This window comes from Peromyscus eremicus, chromosome 4, assembly GCF_949786415.1.
Source record: "Peromyscus eremicus chromosome 4, PerEre_H2_v1, whole genome shotgun sequence".
In the NCBI taxonomy this organism is placed as follows: domain Eukaryota; kingdom Metazoa; phylum Chordata; class Mammalia; order Rodentia; family Cricetidae; genus Peromyscus; species Peromyscus eremicus.
Window position 1 is genome coordinate 101228699 of NC_081419.1, and position 17843 is coordinate 101246541.

The 17843-nt window shown below is 49.8% G+C and overlaps 1 protein-coding gene across 4 annotated transcripts in view; it reads right to left on the reverse strand.

Annotated features, from left to right (window-relative positions):
• Kcnip3 (potassium voltage-gated channel interacting protein 3) overlaps window positions 1-17843 on the reverse strand; it is a 74151-nt gene that overhangs the window by 25378 nt on the left and 30930 nt on the right. The window contains exon 1 of one of the 4 annotated variants that reach the window (XM_059261365.1): window positions 2300-2470. The exons of the other annotated variants lie outside the window; for them this stretch is intronic. Within the exon in view, the coding sequence (XP_059117348.1) occupies window positions 2300-2402 (103 nt within the window). The 5' untranslated portion in view covers window positions 2403-2470. Of the gene's footprint in view, window positions 1-2299; window positions 2471-17843 lie in introns of those variants that run through there. 4 annotated transcript variants of the gene reach the window in all.

Here is a 17843-nt window from a genome sequence, read left to right on the forward strand (position 1 = left end):
CCAGTCCCTGCTGGGTCCTGGTCCCAATGCCGAGATAGGGTCCCCTTCATAAGCCTCTGAGAAGCTCCAGGCTCTTCAGTTCCCTAAGTCCCAAAGGACTCATAATTCTGGTTTCTTACAAGTGAAAACCACGGAGGCTCAGAGAAGACAAGAGAGATGGCCAGTTTGCACATGCGCACATGTGGCGGGGCCAAGGCCCAGGAACACCAGCCGCTTTTCACCTCGGCAGCATACAGAACAACTCATACCCAGTGGGATGGCTGGACTCGGGCTCCTCATAGCACACCCAACAAACAGTCCCTTAGCCGCTGCTGGCCACTAGGCGCTTCAGGCCCTTAGTTGACACTACTCCCCATCACCACAGAACATCTAGAACTTACAACTCCCCCGCTCTGACACAAGAAGGGGGAGGGGAAAGCTGTCTACACAAGAGAAATGTGTTCAACCCTGAATCACTTCTGTTATTTCTAGTAACCATCCCTTGCTGGGTACTGGTGATAGCAATGGTTCCGGGCGAGCAGGGCACTGACCTTAAAGCCTGTCATAGCACTGGGGTTCAGGAGTTAAATCATCAGCCCCTATTTATAGATGGTGCAGTGGAAACTCCACATGGTTAGGAGGCTTTACAGTTTGTAAGGATGACAGGATCCCCTCTCAGGCCTCACTGGCTCAAGCTGTGTGCTCCCTCACCTGCATCAAGACTCCAGAACTCCCAAAGGCCCCAGTGGGCTGGAAAGGGGGAAGTTCTGCACTGGAAGGAGGCTGGTTAGCAGGTCAGATCATACACTGTCTTAGGAATCCTGTCCACCTCAGAAAGATAGTCCTTCTGAGAACTCACAAAGTCAGCCCTTAGACTGTCCCAGACCTTGGCCGGAGCCACCTTTGTAGTGCTGTGGAAATGAGGCTGACTGGTGCTTCTGGGCATGGGCATGAGTGAGGGTCCAGGAGGGCCTGGGAAACAAGGATTTGCAATGGAATGGTCATGGCTTCCTCAGGCATCACACCTCCTCACACACTCCAGGCTGCCAATGGGAGATGTACAGAAGAAGGTGGGTACAGGAAGTCTTCTGGGGGTATGTGAATCCCTCCCCATACCTGCTCCAACCCCAAGCACCCTCACATTGTTCCCCACCAAGTTCATTGCCAGGGTGCATCTCCAGCCAGGCAAGACCTGGCTTGGGTAACTTTCCTGCCCACTAAGAGCCCAAGGTGGTGGTGATCTAAGCAAGCTTTTTCTCTCTAGTCTTCATTCAGATTTAGAAAAGAGGCGTGAGGGATCCCACGACATCTGTGGGGAGTGTGTGGTTATAAGTTTCAAGGAAAGAGCCAACCCTGGCCTTAGGAGCAGAGTAATGGATGGCCTTGCATCCTGGCCTGCCCTTTCCGACTCTCATGAACCCTTTGCAGGGGTTGGGACCCATCCCTATGTCTAAGAGGATGTTGGACAGCTCAGAGACAGGAGCATCCTCCCTCCCACAGTCTCTGGGTTCCATTCCTGAGAACTGGGGCCTGGCAAGGTCGTTACAATGCTGAAGCAGGCAGGAGGCCCATCCTCCCTTGTAGCAGCTAAGGAACCTAGATGACCCGAAGCCAGCCCCTTTCTCTCAGTTCTGAGAAGCAGGGCTGCCTCTGAACATTTGGAACAGCTGGGGAAGTTATCTCTCTGGTGTTCCCTTCTCTTAGCCCAACTATGTGTCTGGAGGAGACCCCTCCTTCTAACCTGCCCAGAAGTGGGAGGGCCCTGTGGCTGGTATTCATTTCCAAGGATATTGTCAGGGGTCCCAAAGAGATGGATAAGACTGGTTTAAGGGTAGTCTGTTAATATTTTATTAGGACAGAAATGTGGCTGCGGATTTGGTTACTGATCTCAGGGACAGGAGCTTTGCATGAGAACAGGGAACTGGACACCAGATGGAGGGCGAAAGGGACAGTCCCACCATTGACAAAGGTCTCAAACCATTCGCCCGATTACCAGCACCTCGGGTTGTGGGTCTTTCCTTGCACCTTCACACTGGGTCACCTTGTCCCCCAGGCGGCCCAAGCCAGAGGCAGCTCGAACTCGCAGGCCTGGGTCAGCTAGGAATGCTCGTTCAAGATGTCACCCTGCCCATCTCTCCCATCTATGCCAACGCTGCAGTCGGGTTTGGTCTGTTCAGCCCCAGTTCTCTCTGCCCTCCTGGTCCCAGCCCCAGCCCTCCGCAGCCAGGAGGGGGCGGCGTCTAAACGGATGCAGCTATCCTTCCACCGACCCCTGGCCTCCCAGGGAAGAGCCACAGAGGGGCGGGCGGCCACACGTTACCTTCCATGGACATGGGTTCCAAGATGCCGAACTGCTTGAGGACGGCAATGAACAGCAGCACCACCACGGCCATGGCGCACAGCTCCATACCCTGGATGCCCATGGTGAGCGTGGCTGGGACCAGGGCGCACCCTTAGGCCGTGCGCTGCCTGCAGGCGCCCAGGCCGGAGCCTCCCGCCCGGCTTCAGAGGCGGCGGCTCACATGCCCCGGACAGGCGGAGCTACGGGTGTTGGTGGGGCCAGGACCCCGCCGAAGAGAAGGCGACAGTGAGAAGAACTGGCCGTGATGCTGGAGCCCGGGCGCAACTTTCCAAATCAGCCACCAAACTTCGAGGCACAGCGGCGGTTGCAGTGCGGGGCGCAGCTCCCGGCACCCGTGTGAGCCAGCAACGCCCCCATGCCCCGCACAGGGCACCACGACTCTGCCGCCCCCTGTCCTGCCCCGAGGGCTCGGGGCCACACCGGCGGGGGTCCGGGGCGCTCCCGGCCGCCCCAGGCTCCATCGCGGCTCCCCGCGCGCTCATTGGCCTGGGCTCAGCGACCACTCCGGGACTTGTCCCCTGCGGCCCCTCCTTGCCAGCCCGGGAAGAGGTGGGAGGGATGAGGCCCCGCCTTGCATGGTCCAGCTCCAGACTAAGCCTGGCGCGTTGCCACCGCTGCCCCGCCAGCCCTGGGGAGGCCGCGCGGTCTGCGGTTTCCCCACCCGCTGGAGGGAGCCTGGTGCCCAGGAGGAGGGGCGCGGCGGCCGCACTCCCTGCAAGAGAGTCAGCGGGAGGGGCGCAGAGGATCCGGGAAGCTGTTTCTCCGGGCTGTTTCCTGCAACTCTCAGCCCACAGCCTGAGATTCAACTTGATCCCTCTTTGAAGATGGAGAAGTTGGTATCAAGAGTTCTCCAGTTCTGGAAACCTGCTTGCACTCCCGAGGCTTTGTGAGGAAGCTTCGGCTTTGGCATTGGAGCCTACTTAACTGAGTTTCAAGTTCTGACTGCTGTATGACCTTGGTCGTGTCTCGGACTTGCAGCCTTCTCCATAGAAGGCCGATTTGCCTTTCTGGCTGTCGAGAAGATCTAAGCTGTTGCTGAGAGCTGTGCTGATTAGTTTGTGGATGGCTTTCTTCCCTTCGGGGCACTCGGTAGGGCCAAGGAAGTCACGGAAAGAAAGGAGGAGGAGAGGGTGGGGAGTGGCAGGGAGGAGCCGCGGATGATCCAGACTGTGAAGCTCCAGCAGATGCTAGGCGCCGAGGGCTGACTCTCTGCTGCTCTCCAGCTGGTGCAGCGCACCGCGGGAGTCCTCGCCAGACCCAGAGGGACTGGGAGGGAAGCGCTGCCGCCGCCAGTACCAACCTTTCCTGCTAAAATAGCAGGAGAAATTGAGCGCTGCTTCACGCCTAAGAGCCTAAGAAGGCTGTTCCCTCTTTCAGCCCGAACAACCTCAGCTTGCCTTTAGTTCACAAACTACTCGCCCACTCATTCAGAGAGCATTAACGCGGCATTTAGTCCCAGGCACAGCTTTACACTCAGGTGTATGGAAACCGCAGCGGAGACCCCACTCCCACCCCACCTGCGCCGGAGCTCATCTATCTGGGCCATACCTTTGGATATATTTGAAGGGTTCCTCAGGTGGGCATTTCTCATCTCCCGTTTTACACACAAGGAAAGTGAGGCCCAGGGGATGAATTAATGGGGCACAGGTGCAATGCTAGCCCGTTACATTCTGGAACAGCGCTTCAGTGATGGGGGCCGCACAGCCTCCGGCCTCACAGCCTCCGGCCTCACTATTTTCACCTTCTTGGTTAAAAGCCAGAATCTGGGCACTTTTAAGGAGCTGTAAGCACGAGGCTTTAGTTCAGCTGCAGTTTCCACTGACCAAGGCCGGAGGGCTAGGCATAGAGGCCAAGATCACCAGACAGCTCTGCTGGAGAACTCCACATACTGAAACCGTTTAAAAGGCCAGAAGGTCAAAGGTCTCCTGTGACCTATAAATTATACACTCAAGCACCAAGAAATACCCAGCCTAGGTCCCAGTTAGTGTCCATATAGAGTAAAAGTCCTGATGGGCATCCCAATAGTCATAACCTCTGTAAGGCTCAGTTTCCCCATCCATAAAACGGGGATGGTGACTAGCCTTTCCCCGGGCTCATAAAGGATCCAGTGAATCTATGGGTGGCACTTGAGTGGGCTCTGACCCTCCCCACGCCCACCCCCATGATTTACACCCAGCCCAGTTGTGCAGGAAGACAGCTGTACCAGGTGAGCAGAGAACCCAGCATGCATAAGAAACCATCCTTGGGAACGTCTGAGGCTGGCACCCACTGCTGCCTCCCTGCCTCAGTTTCCCTTTGCTCCTGAGCGTTTTCGGATGTCAGTGGGAGCGTCAATGACTGCCTATAAGCAGGGAGCTATAAGCGAGTCATCGATCCCCTGACAGTGCGGCATAAAATATTAACAACGGCTAAATGGATCACAGGCCCAAGAGCGCAGTGGCCCCGCAGTCTGAACAGCCTGGGCTGCAGGCCTAATGCATGGAAGTTGACTCTGCTCACTTGGGCCCTGTCAGCCCCAGGGCTAACCAGGTCCACTGATGTTAGGTGAGGATTCTCTCACATCCTTCCTGCCCAGACTAAGCAGGGAGCCCCCAAAGTCCTCTCTCAGCCAGGAAACGTCGGGCTACACCCTCTTGGCGGCCACGCCCCCAGGGGGGCTGTCTGCTTTGCCTAGCATTCACTCCTCTAGTGTTCCCACTCATGAGGCCACATCCTGGGAAGCAGCAGCAGCTTGCTTGGCCTTTGGGGAAAGGACAGGAGGACTAGGGTACTTGAGGGAAAATCCCTGTAGGGGAAGACGAACAGGAAGGTGCAGAGGACAGCCCATGCTTCCTGGAGCTCAGGTCCTCATTTGCATGTCTCAGGATGCCTGGACACTCAGGGGTATCTGGAAGCCCAGTCTAGGGAGTTATCAGACAAAGCTGGGTCCAGAAAGCTTGCACTTGAAGCCATAGTGTCCTTTTGGCCTAGAGTCTTGAAGCTGCTTCTCGGTGCTGTCTCCAGGAGGCCCACCAAGATTACACCGGTCCTGCTTGGTGGCCTTTCCTGGACTTCCTTTGCTGCATTTCTGACCTGTCTCTGCCTCCTCTATCCATTTGTCTCTTACTTCTCACATAGCCCTGCTGCTGTTAGTTCTTCAAGGCTGGGGACCTGGGAGTTTGACTGACATGGTGTACCATTTGCTGCTCCAGCACCAAGCTAGCCCAGACTCCAAAGATTCTGACTCTATGCAATCTCAGGGACCCACTCCCTGGGAACAGTTCAGCAAGCTGTACTGTCCAGCTCTCTGGGGAACAGGCCTCCCTTGGTTCTAGAGCGTTCTACTGGGCAGAACAGGCATCATTCAATGAACTGTTCTTCTCATGCTTCATAGAAACTAACAAGCTGCCAGGAGTGAGTGGAATCCCACAAAGAAAAAGTACCTCACACCATGTTTCCTGGGTGTCTCACACTCAGCACCCCCAAAGCTGACCTCTCCACCTCCTTCAGCCTGTGCTACCCCCACTCTCCCCCCCCCCTGTCCCACCCTTCCTCCCATCTACCTCCATGGCACTTCTGTGCTCTGGCACCATGCCTCCATCCCTCTCTGCTTGACCATCAGGAGTTCAAGCCACACCCCATCCCTCCCTTCTGGACTCCCAACATAGAGCCCCCAACCCCCTCCCGGCCCCGACTGCTCCATTCAGCCACCATCTCAAGATGAACATGGGATTCTGTCCCTCTGCCTGTGGCTCTGCCTCAACCCAGGCTGTGCTTGGCTGCTCACCATCCCCATCCAGACTTGGTAACTGCACCCCGATCTCTTTTGCTGGGCTCTTTCTTCAGGAGAAGCCACAGGATGGTGGCTTTGGAGATCTGAATGGAACTGGCAAGCAGCCCTGGTTCCACCACTACAGTGGTCAGCTCAGGCTGAGTGTTAGATGGGACCAGGACCATGAGAGCCCTACAGAAGACTTATGGAGTCAGTGGGCACTCAGAGGTGGGCAACAGGGAGCCTGAGAATGCTGTCCCCTCAGGAGATAAGAGGGAAGAGGAGACCAGCTGTAGTTACTGTGTGCCTGGATTCAGCTGTGCCTCACGGCACTTCTAAACAGCTACCTTCCAATTATATGAGCCAGCAAATCCCCTGGTTATTGTTTAAGCCAACAGCTTGAAATGGGTTGCTGTTTCTTGTAACCAAGAGAGTCCTAATGAATACATTATTTATTAGTTATGAAGACTAGACTCCCATAAAAGGGGCCAGCAAGAATACAGAACTAGAGGTCTAGGGCTCAGAGAGAAGAGAGCTGATGCTGAGCTGGCCTCGTCCTCTGTTTTTATTTATTTAGTCAGGGCCTTTGGTGCATAGGATGGTGCTGTCCACACTCAGGGTACATCTCCCCTCCTCAGTTAAGTCTCTGGAAACACACACAGGCACATTCACAGGTGTGTCTCCCAGGTGATTCCCAGTCCAGCCCTGTTGACAATGAGCATGAACCAGTACAGTAGGTGAATCTCCCTCTGAGATTTCCCACTGGCTGGACCCTCACATGTTGAAGAAGGGCCTCAGACATGCAGATCAATCAGGATGAGATCCAGGGGAGGTGAAGACAGAGCCACAAGGGCAGAAAGGATCTCACTAGACAGCTGCATGGGGCAGGGCCCCAGTCACCTGGGATGCTCACTTGAGTGTTCAGATAGAAAAGCCAATACACTGTGTGTGTGTGTGTGTGTGTGTGTGTGTGTGTGTGTGTGTGTAGTGAATCTATGTGTGAGGCTGATGTTAGGTTCCTTCATCCAATGCTCTCCATAGTATTTTTGAGACAGGGCATCTCCCTAAACCTGGAGTTGACTCTTTCAGCTAGATTGACTGTCCAGCAGGCCTCTGGGATCCACCTGTCTCTCTCCACAATGTTGGGGTGATTGTCAACTTTTATGTGGGTGCTGGGGATCCAAACTTAACTCATTATGCTACCACAGCAACAACTTTGCCCAGCAAAGTATCTCCCCAGCAGTCCCCAAATTCATCAGTCTTTATAGGGGAATAATTTAATGCTAGGCCTCTGTAACAAATCACAATGTTCAGCAAGCAACAGAAGATCTCTAGATATGAGAATGAAAAGGTTGCTGGTCATGATGTTGACTCAGAACCTAGAAATGCCCCAGATGTTGGAGCTAAGCAGAAAAACATTTCAAGATAGCAGATTAATATGTTTGTAGTAAGAGCAAATCAGAGCTCTGAAGAACAAACTGGGTTCTGTCTCTGTTTCTGCTATGATGTGAATGTTCCCTAGAGACTCATGTGGCAAAGGCTTGCTCCCCAGCTCACAGTGCTGTTAAATGGTGGAGAGCTGGGGACACAGTTCAATGGTAGAGCACTTGCCTAACATGTGGGTGTTGTGGGTAGCTGTTCTAGCTATGACCCTGAAGCACTGCCCCTAGTGAGGTAGTAGGTAACTGTTACACCTACCTATGACCTTGAAGTATATGCCCCTGAGGTGTGGTCTCTCAGAGACCCTTAAGACCTGGGATGGATGTACTCAGGCTTTCTTCACTCCCTCGTGGTTTTGGATGCTGGGACAGACCAGGCAGATCTCAGGCGGAAGAACAGTATGGGACCATGCCTCACCTTTCCAGGATCCTGCCACAAATTCCTCTCTTCTATCTTGTGAGTTTCCTTTCTCAAATAAATTCCTTTGCCCTTAAAGCAGACTCTGTGGATTTCTCCCTTTATGTGGGAGACCCTGGGTGTTCAATTCCTTATACTTCCCCCCCCCCCCCCGCAACACACATACACCAAGTAGTGGAATCTTTAGGAAGCGGGGCTTAGTAGAAGGAAATTGAGTCACCGGGGGATGGTCATGTCCCTATTTGGATCCTGACACACAGTCTTCCTTTTGTTCCTTGGCTCTCACGAGGCCTCCTCTGCCACAGACTCTGGCCATGACATACAGTGCCACCACAAGCCCCAAATGACAGGGCCTAGTGACCATGGACTCAAATCTCCAAAACTATGAGCCAAAGAAATCTTTTTCCTCATTAAGTCACCACAAGTATGTTGTTACGGTAATGGAAAGCTGACTGACATTTTGTCACTGTCTCTGAGCGTATTGTTCAAAATGCTGAGAATTAAAACTCTGAAAAGAACCCAGACTCGGGAGGCAGAGGCAGGCAGATCTTTGTGAGTTTGAGGCCAGCCTGGTCTACAGATCGAGATCCAGGAAAGGTGCAAAGCTACACAGAGAAACCCTGTCTTGAAAAACCAAAAAAAAAAAAAAAAAAAAAAAAAAAGAACCCAGAAAACACACATGACCTGGAGCAGGAGATGATCTCATAGCTGGACATAGGTCTAGATCACTACTCAACAAAGAATTATAATACATGCCAGGAAACAAGAGAGCATAAACACAAGACAGGGCAGTAAAGGAGGAAGAGAGGGACACCTAAGACATGAAACAAATAGAAAATTTTCAGTTATTGGTCCAACCATTTGAGGGATTACATTAAATGTAAATGGACTAAAATGAGTAGAAGAAAAGTAGAAATGAGTGTAAGACAAAATTTTTAAAGCCTAAAAAATATATAATTGGAGTCTTAGAAGAAAAGGACAAAAAAACCCTAGAAAAATAATATAAAAAATAATAACAGAATTTGAAGAAATTTCCAGAAACAGTTGAAAGATATCAAACAGATTCAATAAGCTGAACAAATCTCAATTGGGAAAAATATGAAGAAAAATCACAATTAAGCACAGAAAAATAAGAAGAAACCAGACTACCATAGATTAACATTTTTTAAAATTCCAAGGAAAGAAAAAATGAATGGTCAACTTAGAATATCTTCCAAGAGGAAGAGGATTTCAAACATGGTGGTGCATGCCTGTAATCTTATCGCTCAGGGAGTTCAAGGTCAGCCTCAGCTATATGAAACCCTTTATCCAAAGGAGAAACAGGAGGGGAATGATGGCCGTTTCCTCATTCCAGCATGTGTCCAAGGATTTCTACAGGGGTAGACAGGGCCAACAGTCCCAGTCTCCTTCAGCATTTCCTCAAGATTAGGAAGGAAGAAATCCTTAAATGAGGAATAAAACAGGAACAGGTGTAGAGACCCACAGAGGTTTCCTAGTGAGAGCTTACTCAGGGTCTGAGAATTGGAACTTGCTTTACCCAGCAGGGCTGCATAAGGGGATGATTTGACCACGGGCATAGTTACCAGGTGTTTGGAAGGGTCTGCACTTGGCTGTGTGGTATGCTTTAATCTAGCAAGGGGGAGGTCTTTTGCCCTGCCCCTTGGCATTGTTATAAAAAAGCCCTTTTGAAGAGGCAGAAGGGCTGTTGGATTTTGATCCAGGTCCTCCCGAAGCTATCCAGTATTTCTGTCTTTCTCCTTTCCACTATCTTTCTATCTGTAAGTTTCTTGTCCCTCTCTCCTCCTCATAGGAACCCTTTAAAAGGTGGGAGCTAGCCTCCCACAAACAGGAACACCCTCATGGACAAGAGACATAGGCTCTTAGAGGCCTTAACTCCATAGAAGCTGTTGTCTTCCTTTGTCAACAATGTACACACCTTGTCATATGGGAAGAACCTGCCAGGTAGCAAGATAACATTATGTGTCTTCAGGGACAAGCTGGCCATTGGTCTATAGATTTGGTGGGAAAAACCCTCTTAGTTCATGAGGAATCTCTTCTAAAGTCATCTTCATGGTTAGAATTTTATTTTATTTTGGTTTTGCCTCAGAAAGTAAGGGATGAGTGCTCCCTAAGTGATTTTGGTCTCCATGCTTCTCATGGCCAAGAAAGACCTGGAAGAAAGTCCTCATGGGAGGACTGAATGACTTGGCCATGTAGGCATATCCCCAAATATCACTGTGCTTCTAGGGCCATCACTGACAGCTTAAGGAAAATCCTCTCATTGTCCAGTGTGCTAGTTAACATTAACTATTAACTTGACACAGCCTAGCATCACCTGAGAAGGTAATCTCAACAGGTGATGGGGGTTTCCTTGATGGTTAATTGAGGTAGGAGGACCTAGTCTTCTGTAGGTGGTGGCATTCCCTAGGCAGGTAGTCCTGAGCTGTACAAGAAAGACATAAGAATGAGCTTGTGAGCATTTCTCCATGGTTTCTGCTTCAGGTTCCTGCCCTGACTTCCCTCAATGATGGACTGTGACCTGGAAGTGTAAGATGAAGTAACCCTTTCCTCTGGAGTTGATTATAAGTCAGAGTGTGTTTATCACAGCAACAGAAAGGAAATGAGAACACCCAGTGTCCTCTCTGACTGTCCCTTGGGCAAGCAGGAGAGGATCGCTTTACATGTCTCCATCCCCAGCAAGACACATCCAGCCTCCATCTGTCTTCATGAGAGCCTAGCATTACTGAACAGGTGATAGGAGGAGTGACACGAAGTCCGTTTGTCCTCCCGGACCCTGTGATGGAGACCCTCCCATCCTCTCTCACTTGAAGGACTTCTCGTGTAGGGCAATGAAGCAGCTCCAACATGACAGGGTCGGAACAGACTCGCTCTTCTCACCAGCTTCCCTTTGAACCGGAGTTTGTCCGATGCTCACCATGTTGGTCTGTGAATTTCCTTTGGTAAATTCTGTCCCTTGGTTGAACTTGGCTTTTCCATCTCTCTGCTGGTTATAGGACACGGTAATGATCAGTCAGGAGATCAGAGCCATGGTGACCTAGGCTAAGCTCCTCATCTCCTTCATCCCCAGCCTCCTCATCTTCAAGGTTGGGGAAGCCCTCCTTAATCCTTTCCACAAGCACCCCTGCCTGTGCCAGAGCTCCATAGAGCAGCAGGCTCCTGCTAACCAGTGCGGTGTTATTTTACCCCCCTTGAATCCAGGCCAGAGCCCTGGGTGCCCAGGAAGTTAGAAGTTCACTGGCTGGCCCAGGGTTAGCTTGTTGCTCCTGGCGTTCATCCTAGTCACACATTGTCATCAATCCTCACGATGACGGCATCGACAGAAAGTGCTCTCAAGTCCCAGCCTTGTGCTGATCTGTGAAGATGTCCAGGGCATAAGCATTTCTTGGTTGGAACTGAAGCCGAGGGCCCAAGGGTGTCTTGGGGAATTTCCATCCTGGATGCTTGGTGCCAGCATCTCCACCCCCGCGGTGTCTTCTGACAGCTCAGTGAGGTATGCCTAGTACAGATGACCTGCCTCAGCTGGAGGCAGCAAGCGACTTGGCAATCAAAACCTCAGGCTCTTATACAGGGAGAAGATGCCAGAGAGCGCACTGGGGGTGAGCAAGCCTTAGGTATGGGTACCACCCCTGGCCCCCAATGAGCTGAGAGGCCTCAGCCAGTGTCCTATCCTCTCTGAACTCAGGGTAGTGTGGAAGACAGACAGTAGCTATAGTGGTGACAGTTCCGTTTTTTTGACTGCCTACTAATTATATGTCCCAGGCGCAGTCCCCAGAATGCACATACAATATATCGGATACCAGCCACAGCCTCATTCATACTCGTTCTAGGACTTGCCCTAAACTGTTCCCAGAAGCATCAGGTTTGGCCCATCATGCTCAGAGAGGTGCCTTAAAAACACCCAGCACACCCCCTTCCTTAGAGCTCCGAGGAGCTGCCAATGGGACTTGAAAGGCCACCAGGAAAGCAGAGAGGCAACAGTTGGTGAATCCAGAGAGGTGGTGGTTTTAGATTCTTCTCTCAGTCTAGAAAGACGTAAGGTTCCAGAATCTTACATCTAAGCACATGCGTGTCTTCCTTTAACCGATATTTGCTGGGCTTCTTCCTAGTGTCCACCAGACATGGCACCGAGGGTGGCAGATCCCGCCCCAGTCCCAGAGGAACGGCTCCGCTCCAGAGGAGACTGACCTTAACCAGTCATACCTGGACATGGTTTGGTTGTGACAGAGAAGGTAGGAGAAGCTGCTCTCCCAAACTGGGGCCTAGAGGAGGTTCATGGAGGGAGCTGGGAAGTTTCCATGCTCAGGACTGAGGGTCAGGGATGGCATAAAGAGGAGCCTAGGTGCACAGGACAGGGACATAGTGAGAGCAGAGCAGGCTGGGGACTGACTGTCTCTAGTACTGAGATCACAAAAGAAAAGGAGGGAAAGGCAGGAATCTTATCCAGAGGTCCAGATGGCTTTATCCCCAGGGCCATGGAGCATTCATATGGTCTAGGCATCTTTCTTTCTTTCTTTCTTTCTCTTTCTTTCTTTCTTTCTTTCTTTCTTTCTTTCTTTCTTTCTTTCTTTCTTTCTTCCTTCCTTCCTTCCTTCCTTCCTTCCTTCCTTCCTTCCTTCCTTCCTTTCTTTCTTTCCTCCCCCCCCCCCACCCCACCGCTGAGACAGGATTCTTTGTGTAGACTTGGCTGTCCTGGAACTTGCTCTGTAGACCAGGCTGGCCTCAAATTCATGATAGACCCACCTGCCTCTGGCTCAGCGTGCTGGGATTAAAGGCGTCAGCCACCCCTGTCCTGCTTTAAGTGTTTCTTATTAACAATCACTCTAATGGCAGTGTGACCAGAGAGGCAGCATCTGCTGTGACTGCCACTTGACTTTCGTAGGCTAGATAGGACAAATGAGCTCCAGCCTGGGCTGTGAGGTCACAGAGCTGCGTAAGAGGGACAAGAAAGAGCCCGAGTCTCTCCACTTTTTAACCAAACCTGTCCCACAGCTGCACTCCAGTCTGACTTGGACATTTAAACAGTACCTGTAGGCAGGGATGGGGCGGTCATGCCCGCAATCCCAGCTCCCACAAGGCTGAGACAGGGTGATTGCCACAGTTTGAGGTCATGCTGCACTGTAACATGAAACTTTAATCTAAAAAGAGACAAAAATAACAAGGCCAGGGCTGCGGCTCAGCTGTAGAGTGCCTGCCACGCATGCGTGAAGCCACATGGCTTCTAAGATATCACCTGATAAACTGAGTGTGGTTGCACACACCTGGAATCTCAGACTGGGGGGGTGGGGTCAGGGCAGGAGGATCAGAAATTCAAGGTCAGGCTAGAGAGATGGCTCAGCTGTGAAAAAAAAAAAAAATCTAGCTCTTCTTGCAGAAGACCTGGGTTGGAGTCCTTAGCACTCACATGTCAACTCAAAGCCATCTGTAACTCCAGGCCCAGGAGAGCCAATGCCTAGTTCTGGCCCCTGCAACGCTGCACACAAGTGGTATACAGGCAAAATACCCCCACACATAAAATAGCCTCAAAATCTTTAAATAAAAAGTAAGTTCAGTATTATCCCTGGCTACATAGCAAGGCTGATGTTAGCTTGGGCTCCACGACATATTGTTTAACCCCACCCACTCAGTATAAGAGACACCAACTTGAGGCATGGGGAGAGAGGGCCTGTGCCATCATAGTCCTGTCCCATGGTGAGGGCGAAGGGCCTCTGACTGCCAGGTGCTGTCCCCTAGGGTTCGGTGACAAGCAACAGTAATGTCCTGGGACTTTTCCTGAGGCAGGTCCTCCATCTCTTCTCACCCCTCACATGCTGAACAAACACACATGCTCTGGAGTTCAGTTGTAAATCATGCATGAGACATTGAGTCTGTGTAGCTGCCCACAGCAGCTGGAAGCAGGATGAGGCTGGATGATTTATTCTCTCTCTCTCTCTCTCTCTCTCTCTCTCTCTCTCTCTCTCTCTCTCTCTCTCTCTCTCCAGAAGATGGTCAGGAATGTAATTGTGATTATAATTCCCATTTTACAGATGTGAAGATTAAGGTCCAGAAGTGCAGTAAGAAAATCTTTCAAACACACAAAGAACCTACAAAAGCTCAGAATTCAGAGCAGAGTGCTTCCGGGCCGGGGGTTTCATGTTTTATCTCTCAAACACTGATGGTTCTGAGAAGCCCTGCTTGTAGAATTTGTCCTGCTACATCCATTGAGAACTGCCAGATCTATCTGACCACAGTGGCCTCCTCATAAAACCCAGCAGTACTCTGGGGCACAGGGCAGAGAGACACTGTTCCAACATCTGTAAAACGCACCTTCTTTGGAAAGAAATTAAGAGGACATTGACCTCCATAAGCTCATATGCACACATGTACCTGCCCATCTGCACATATATGTAGACATGTGAACTAATACACACACACACACACACACACACACAGACACAGACACACACACACACACACACACGTGCACGCACGCACACACGCACGCACACTGTATCTTTCTTACTAAATTTCTGAGACAGTTAAATGAAACACACTCCTATTTTTTTCTGATTTCCCTCACCTGTTTTCTTTTAGACAAATGTTGAAACTGCTTGGCTCTTATCTGTGACTTTAGAATACTATTTATTTAGTTTTAAAGATTTGTTTATTTTCATTTTATGGGTTGTTTCAAGATATTTAATTATACTTTGTAAAGATATGTCACTGTGATTGGTTTAATAAAAAAACTAAATGGCCAATAGCTAGGCAGGATGTTCAGGGCAGAGAGAATGCTGGGAAGAAGAAAACAGAGTTTCCAGCTAGACAGAGAGGAAGCAGTGCATGCAGGAGGACAGGTAAACACCATGAGTCACATGGCAACAAGTAGATGAATAGAAATGGGTTAATTTAAGTTATAAGAACTAGTTAGGAACAAGCCTAAGCTATTGGCCAAGCTTTCATAATTAATAATAAGTCTCCATGTCAGTTATTTGGGAGCTAGCTGGTGAGACAGAAAAATTCACCTACAATGAGTGTTTGCCTGAATGTATGTATGTGCACCACACGTATGCCTGGTTACTGTGGAAGCCATAAAAGGGTGACAGATCCCCTGGAACTAAATGTACAGACAGTTGTGAGCTGCCATGTGGGTGCTGGGAACCAAACCCAGGTCCTTTGCAAGAGCAGCCAGTGCTCTTAACTGCTGAGCCACTTCTCCAGCCCTACCCTTTGACTTCTTCATGTGTATCTGTTGGTATTGCTGCCTTGAGACAAGATCTCACTGTGCAGCACAAGTGGACTCTGAATCTGCCATGTAATTTGTTTTGACCTTGAACTGGTTGGTAATTATTCTGTCCCAGCCTCCTGAGTGCTGGGATTACAGATGTGGTCTACCATGCCTGGATCTTAAATTCTTTTTTATATTTTTGCCTTTATCTTTTAGTATAGAACTTGATGGAATTTCTAGACTATCACAATCAAGGCCATTAATTTACTTTGCATGGTAATAATTCTTCATTACAGCTCATCTATGAAATGTTCTATATTTCAACAAATAGACTGTAACTCCCAATATTGCAGGTTTTTTTTGTTATATGTATAATGTGCTTCTAGGTCTCTAAGGACATTCATATTTATTTCACTCTATAGTCTTTGTATTTATTCTACATTCTTTTGTTTCCGTGACTGCCTCTACGTGTGCCATGTCTTTATTTGACTAAGCCTAAATAGTATTGTTGTTTTAAGACAGGGTGTCTAGCCCAGACTTACTTGGCACCCACAATGTAGCCCAGGCTAGCCCTGAATTCATGACAATCCTCCTGACTTAGCCTCCCAAATGTTGGGCTTAACAGGTATGGCTTTAAAGATTTTTGATACGTTTTTCCTTGGGTGTTGGTGGCTCCTGGATAAGTCTAGGTGTAAAAACGTCCAGTAGCAGGAAATGCAAATCAAACCTACTTTGAGATTCCATCTTACACTTATTAGAATGGTTAAGATCAAATACACAAGTGACAGCTCATGTTAGAGAGGATATGGAGCAAGGGGAACATTTCTCCACTCCTGGTAGGAGTGCAAACTTTATAGCCACTTTGGAAATCAATATGGCATTTTCTCAGAAAATGGGGACTACCTCAAAATCCAGCTATACCATTCCTGAGCATACACCCAGAGGACGCTCCATCGTATCACAAGGACACTTGCTCAACTATGTTCACAGCAACTTTACTTATAAGAGCCAGAAACTGGAAACAATCTAGATGTCCCTCAACTGAAGAACGGATAAAGAAAATTTGGTACATTTACACAATGGAGTACTACTCAGCTACTAAAAACAATAACATTGTGAAATTTGCAGGCAGATGGGTGGAACTTGAAAAAATCATTCTGAGTGAGATAACCCAGACCCAGGAAGACAAACATTGTATGTATTCACTTACAATACATGATATTAACTGTAAAGTGAAAGGTAATCATGCTATGGTCCAGAGACCCAGGGAGGCTAAGTAACAAGGGGTGATTAAGGGGGGATGCAAGGATCTCCCTGGAAAGGGGTAATAGAGAAGATTTTTTGGGTGGACTGGGGGTGGGTGGGGTTGAGAACAGGAGGGGTCAGGCGGTGAGGGAAGGAGAAAATACCAGGAGAAATGACTGGAATTGGGGGGGTATTTCGGAGGCAAGATGGAAATCTAGTGTAATGGAAGCTCCATGGAATATACAAGAGTAACCCTAGCAAAGACTCCTAGTGATGGGGACATGGAGCCTGAACCGGCCAACTTCTGTAACCAGACAAGGCCTCAAGTGGAGGGACTGGGACACCAACCCAGTCACAAAACCTTTGACCTACAGCTTGTCCTGCCTGCAGAATGTTCTGGGACAGGAGCCTGGCAGAATCCTCATCAAAGAGACCAGAGAGACTTTATCCAGCAACTGATAGGTGCAGACATGGAGTCCCACAGACAAATGTTAGGCAGAGCTCAGGGAGTCCTGCGGAGGAAGAGGAGGAAGGATTGGAAGAACCAGAGGGGACAGGGACACCATGAGAACATGGCCCACAGAATCACTGGGGGCTCACAGAGATCAAGGAGCCTTCAAGGTTCTGACCTAGGTCCTCTGCATATATGTTATGGCTAAGTAGCTTGGTGCTCTTGTGGGATTCCTGGGGGCTGTCTCTGATTAATTTGCCTGCTTATGGGGCCTTTTCCCTTATACTGGGCTGCCTCTTACAGTATATGTATATGCCTCATACAGTATATGATGCTATGTGCTGGTATTATCGTAGCATGTTATCCCATGTTTGGTTGATGTCCCTGGGAGGCCTGCTCTTTTCTGGGGGAGGTAGGGGTGGTGGGAAGAGGGGTGTTGATCTAGGGGAGACGGGGAGGCATGGGAGAGAGACTGGGGGGAAGGCAGAGAGGGGAAACTGCAGTTGGGATGTAATATATGAGAGAAGAATAAAAAAATGTCCTGTGGCTCTAAGCTGGCAGAGGGTAGGGGCAGGGTAGATGGGTGAATGGGTGGTATGTGCTGCATGCCCACGGCTTATCTTCTGGGACCTACAAAGATGGAGGCAGGGGACCTCCCACCCACATGCTGACCTTCTGAATCTCTGTCCCTTCTGCTGTCTGTTGTCACCTGCCCACGTTCAAAGGCTGCAGCTTTCTCTGGATACCTTAGATCTGGGTGTCCTGTTCACCATTCAGTGTGACCCCATTATTATTATGATATTATTATTATTATCATTTCACTCAATGGATCTTCTTTTCCATTCTGGCCACAGGGTTGGGGAAGGGCACTTACCCATCTAGTTGTTTGGTCTGTCTTTCCTAGGAGCTGGGAGGTACCCCTGACATTTCCTCCACCCTTCTCCAACTTCCTCACCTAGTCTATGCCCCTTCTCTG